The sequence below is a fragment of the Triticum aestivum genome, chromosome 4D, assembly GCF_018294505.1.
Source record: "Triticum aestivum cultivar Chinese Spring chromosome 4D, IWGSC CS RefSeq v2.1, whole genome shotgun sequence".
Lineage (NCBI taxonomy): Eukaryota > Viridiplantae > Streptophyta > Magnoliopsida > Poales > Poaceae > Triticum > Triticum aestivum.
The window spans coordinates 507375396-507380868 of NC_057805.1; the positions used below are offsets into that span (position 1 = coordinate 507375396).

Consider the following 5473-nt stretch of genomic DNA (forward strand, 5'->3'; position numbering starts at 1 on the left):
ATGAACATTTTTGAATTCATGATTTTTTTTGACTTTTTGTGAATTGTTTTAGGATTTTTTATTTTTTTCCTAAAGTCAACCGTGATCAGTCAGCAGCGAACCCAGCGCCCAGTCAACAACGAACCAGCGAAGGAAGTGGCCAGCCAAAACAAGGTGCAGGACGAGCGAGCGAGCACGCTGGGCCGGCCCAAGTGTGTGGCTGCACGCTAGTTGCCCTCTATCGGATGCAGATAAGAGACGCCGCGCATCTCCGTTACTCATTTCAACTTGGCACTTGAAGATGCTCCAATGGCCCCTGCTGATTGCCGTTGGTGGTTTACTTATACATGTATCACGATCTAGTGAGCTTATCACTGATCAATTTCCGAAGGCATGTACATTCCAGTAATGTTTTGTCAAATGTGGTGATACCTTAAAAATTAATACTAGTTGCGTGTCATTGAATGAGAAATACAAATTTAATACATATTTTGTTTTTATGCTAGCTATACTTTTCTATGGAAAGAAAAGTGAAGGTAAAGAATAGAATAAATTTAGAGAAGTGCTATATATACCTACGACGAAGCACATACAATTTTAGTACGACACTAGTTAGTATCGGATCTGAAGCAATCATCATCAGTTCTCAACCAGCTCCGAGCTTTTCTTGGAATAAAATGGCAATCTTGATTAATTCATCTCTTCTCAGCTCATACTTGTCTATTCTCATTCTAGAATCAAGATCATCACATCCCAAACATATAGAGACAATGCTGACTGAACCGGCTCAATCAGTGTAGCAACACAATCTAATCATCCAACAATATTACATTTGGGGCACATGTGTTCGTTTCAACCAAATATACTTTACTTTCATTCATCTTGGGTTTCAGCGAAAGATAAACAGAGTACCTACTCTCACAAGTAACACTGTGTGGGAATAAAGATAAGGTTTTCCATTGCACATCTTAATTAACCCCACTACCAAATTCTTTCTCGGAAAATTTAGAATTGCAGCCCAAAGATCCATGATCTTTTGCATCACAAAACCAGATTATACAGGTATCACCACCATGCATGTACATACAAGGAAAAAAAGGGATAGATCATAACATTCTCTTGTTATCTGTCTGCTTCAGCTGCTTTGTCGGCAATCTTGAATGGAAAAAGGCGACGTGCTTATTTCTGAGTTCCAGGCCATGTTCAAACTGAACACAGCAGGGAGATGATAGCAGTGACAAGAAAAGAAGAAGAGATCACAGCAATACCTGTACCAATTCTTCTTCGAAAGGAACTCCAGAAATTCTCAGAGCTTTTGCTAAAACTGGAGAGGTCAGCTGGCGCTCGACCTGCTCTTGATGATGGCCAACCAAACAAGGAGGTGTTTCATCAAATGATAAGCAAGGCAGAGTTGTTCCCTGGTCAGAAGCTTGTGACATTGCAATGTTCAGATATATGTTAATATACAAAATTGCTCCATCCTAGATGGGGCGCACATTTTGCCCAAGCGAAAGCTGCTTGCAGTTACTACCATCTTCCCATTATTTATTAGACTTGAGCCCGGCTTTGAAGAACATCAATTGCAGAATTCAAGAAAAAAAATGTTCACATACAGGAACAAATAGATCGGACAAGCTTTCACTTGGCAAGATTCTCCCCAAAAGTAAAAAAGTAAAATAAAACTGAGAACAGAGATCCATTTTCGGGCTTGAAGAGTTGTATCACTTCCCGTCCATCCCAGTTTATGTACACAGGCTTAAAATGTTAACTACCTAACCTACAAATTTTAATACCTACGGGTTTATAATGAGGTTAAGTAAGCAAGCAAGATACTCCCTCCATTCCAAAATAAGTGTCTTTGATTTAGTACTAAATGAAAGAGACTTATTTTGGGACGGAGGGAGTACTACATACCAGACCAGACACAGCCTGAATCTTAGCATTCCTTCCTGAACCTCCGGTCATGATCGAGATAATCAGAACCTGGCAAACACGACATTAATCATCAGGATTACAGCCATACCAGACAGGCAGCTTATAAGAAAATCTACACGCTCTTGATCCATACTAAAAACCATTGGCTATAAAAAAACTTGTTTTGCACAGAGATCAGAAGCCTGCCATATCTGCACCTTCCCTTTCATATCGACCTACTAAGCAAGTTTATGAAACAAGAAACTCCCGACAGCAGCCAACTGACAACTCCAGTTTAGTTGAAAACAAACGATATTTTTCTGCCATACTACTATTTTCTCAAGGCAGCTGCGTGGTACCTGGAGTGTGCCATGTTCTTCCCAGGCACCTGAAAAGAGGTGCCCATCTGCCTTTTTTGTTGCCGCGTGCAAAAAGTTGACATATATATAACGAGCAGTTTTCCCAGCTTCCATTCTGTAGCTACCACTCTTGTTGAATCTTTGCTGCCATTTGATGTAGGGAAGGTCTCCGGAAAGACACCTTCTGTTCTTGGTTAATTAATTCACCGATGCTATCTGTAAAGAGAAGGATACGGGACTTCACTTTGGATCCAATCCAAGGAACTGAAGATATACAGGTAAACAAAAATCTCTAGTCCAAGATTATGTATGATCTATACAGGTAGAGATAAAACAAAAATCGCTAGACCAAGATTATGTATGATCTATACAGGTAGGGATAAAATAAAAATCACTAGACCAAGATTATGAATGATCTATACAGGTAGGGACAAAACAAAAATCACTAGACCAAGATTATGTATGATACTAGTTGGGATTCAAGCCGGCTCTTTATATGAATATAAAACTGTTACACGCGTGACACGTCTGACTCATTCCATGCCAATTTTAAAATAAATACATCATCAGTTCTGGAGCAGCTCGGAGGTTTTCTTGGAATAAAATGGATTCCAGAGTCCTAAAAAGAACATTCAAGAATCAGGAATCGCCACATCACAAACATACACAGAAACAACGCTGGTTGAGCCGACTCAAACAGGGTAGCAACACAGCCAAAGCAATCAACCACACCAAGAGATCTTATTTATGGTGGCCATCCGTCGTGTTCACAAACTAATATCGTGTATGAAGCTAAATCTATATAAAATTGTTGTTACCACCGTCAGTAAAACTCTGGTGTACTGATTTCTTTCACCTGCACGCTGCTATTTGTACAAGAGTACGCACTATAATTTGATTTCATTGACATAGATGCAATTTCTCTGTGATTAACAGATCCAAAGCTCCACTGAATTCATTAGCTACAGCGAACATACATAAAAAGAACTTGCTCAAAGGCAGTGTTTTATCAAAATACTGAATGAATAATGTCAACTAGACATTTGCACTAGTAACCACTCTGATTGACCCTTTCACTACACTACCAGGTTCAAAATCTGCAATAGGATTTAGGATAACCATAATAACTGATTTTTATGGAAAGGAAGAGCGATTACAGTATAATTTAGCCACATGGAACTAATACATGTCCAGAACAACAACCTGTGCTAGGTAAACAAGAACAGGGGTAACAACCTGTGCTAGGTTTACCAGGCATTGCTCTGAACTGAAAATCAACCAAGCAGGAGTGTAAGCACCAGCAAATTGAGCGGCATGATTCAAGCGGATTCAGAGGTACACAAACAAGTACTTCAGCCGGCAGAAGAGCCAATTCTTGGAGGAAGCACAAGCATGGTTTGAAGGCAACACTACCACCCATCTCCATCTGCTAATGACTCCGAGAACAGAGGAACATAAGGTAGAAATCGTTGTGTGTTCTTCTCAAGATTAAGGATACAACCAACTTTCTGATGTTGCATATCGTACGCTACCAAGGTACCACCTCCATGTGAAACCAGGAAAATGGTGTCGCAATCTGGATGAATCCCAACCACCCTGTACTTCTCCCCAGTCATGCTCATAAGCTCATCGATGCTGGCAGTATGCTTCAGAACCATTTCTTTACTGTCACAATCCTTGAGGCACCAGAGTTCTATCTCAGAAACTAGGATTTTATTGTAATCATCGACGGAAGATGCGGCATAGAGCAAGCACCCCTGCGACGATCCAATCGTACCAAATCTTCGACCGTACGGCATAGGGATAGTCCTCCGCACTTTACCTTGCATGTCAATCCCCAGGAGCACATGCTCGTTGCTGATGCCCTTCGGGTTGCCAATCACGTACATCATACCGCCGACAAAGACACCCTTACTATAGAAGAACAGCGCCACTTTCTCAACAATCCCACCATCTCTGCGACTCCAGGCTCCTGTTCGCGACGAGTAGATGTTCACTCCTGTCATGTACGTTTCCACTGTGGTCTCCTCAAAACAAAAAACGTGGAAATGGGACGAGACTGCCGGATCAAAAGCCAGGCCTGCCATACAGTTATATCTAAATCTGTCTGCCGGCGCCTGCGGTTGAGGGGGCAGCTCCACCCACCTCCCAGTGGCCGGATTGCACACAACAAAACGGAAATCGTCCTCTGCCAAAGCCCAAGGGTTCACCATGCTCTTGCTGGAGCTTAGGTAGAGAAGGAGGCCATTGCAGGCGTCCACCTGAGCCATGTCCTTGTACTTGCTAGGCTGCAGGTAAGGGAGGGAAGGGTCGAACGGGACTGCGCCGCAGGAGACGCTGGCGAAGTGGTGGCGATTCCGGCCGGCGGTGGTCGTGTAGAGGAAGCCGGCGAGGGTCTGGGGCAGCTTCTTGCGGTTGGCGGGGTCGGCAATGAGGTCGCGCCAGCGCACGGAGACGCACTTGAAGCGGTGGAGGGATCTGGCCGGGATGCGGGAGAGGATCTCCAGGATGAGGTCGTCGGTGAGCCGGCAGGCCGTGGCCGTCCCCGCCGGCGTCCCCGGATGGCTGTCCAGCCTCGACTTGTTGTTCCTCTCGAAGACCTCCCCTTTATCCGCCTCCTCCATGGATCGGAAGCGGGAGAGCCTAGGCAGGGGACAGGTAAGGTCTGGTGGATCTGCAATTGGAGAGAGGATATCATCGACCTGGCTTAGGAAAATTGACCCGGGAAGCAGCCGGCGGTGGTGACCGCCCTCGCCGTGGTGAGTCGGGAAAGGTGGTACCTTGGTTTAGGCGGCGGCGGGCGACGGAGATGCAGCCGGCGGCGCCTCGCTTCTCGGAGGACAGCGGCTCAGAAAAATCGACTCTTTAGAACGGCGAATGTGAATGCTGAACTCTTTTTTTTCCCCGAGGAAATGGAAGCTCTTGTTAGTTGTGGAAGAGTTGTGACTGTAGCGACTTTACGCACACTCGGAGCCCCGTGTCGCTCCCCGCGAGCGGCCCGGGCGCTAACCCTAGCCGCCGGGCACCGCCGCCACCCATCCTCCCCTCCTCCCCCGCCGCCGCCCGGGCAAAGCCCGTGTGGTGTCGGCGGCGGCGGGCTCTTCCACTCCCGCTCGCGAGGTGGGCTGCGCGGGGCAGCTGTGCCAAGCGGAGGAGGCAGGCGCGAGGCGCGAGGCGTGTGGCTGTGCGCGGGCCGGCGCTGCTCAGCACGCCATGGCGGA

General features: G+C 46.0%; 1 protein-coding gene across 2 annotated transcripts; it reads right to left on the bottom strand.

The window, feature by feature from the left end:
• Positions 1-1678: 1678 nt before the first annotated feature.
• LOC123099119 (F-box protein At5g07610) lies at positions 1679-5168 on the bottom strand. 2 transcript variants are annotated; one of them, XM_044521263.1, is made up of 4 exons: positions 5033-5168; positions 3489-4926; positions 2253-2468; positions 1679-1962 (listed from the first exon to the last, which is right to left on the bottom strand). In XM_044521263.1, the coding sequence occupies exon 2, from the start codon at positions 4874-4876 to the stop codon at positions 3662-3664; it is 1215 nt and encodes a 404-aa protein (XP_044377198.1). In that variant the 5' UTR covers positions 4877-4926; positions 5033-5168; the 3' UTR covers positions 1679-1962; positions 2253-2468; positions 3489-3661. The 2 variants fall into 2 exon arrangements, with proteins under 2 accessions (XP_044377198.1, XP_044377199.1); XM_044521264.1 differs by having other exon boundaries at positions 3456-4926.
• Positions 5169-5473: the final 305 nt, after the last annotated feature.

Bases quoted from the DNA above. Each gene is read 5' to 3' on its own strand.
- LOC123099119 (XM_044521263.1), bottom strand. From the start codon at position 4,876: ATGGAGGAGGCGGATAAAGGGGAGGTCTTCGAGAGGAACAACAAGTCG.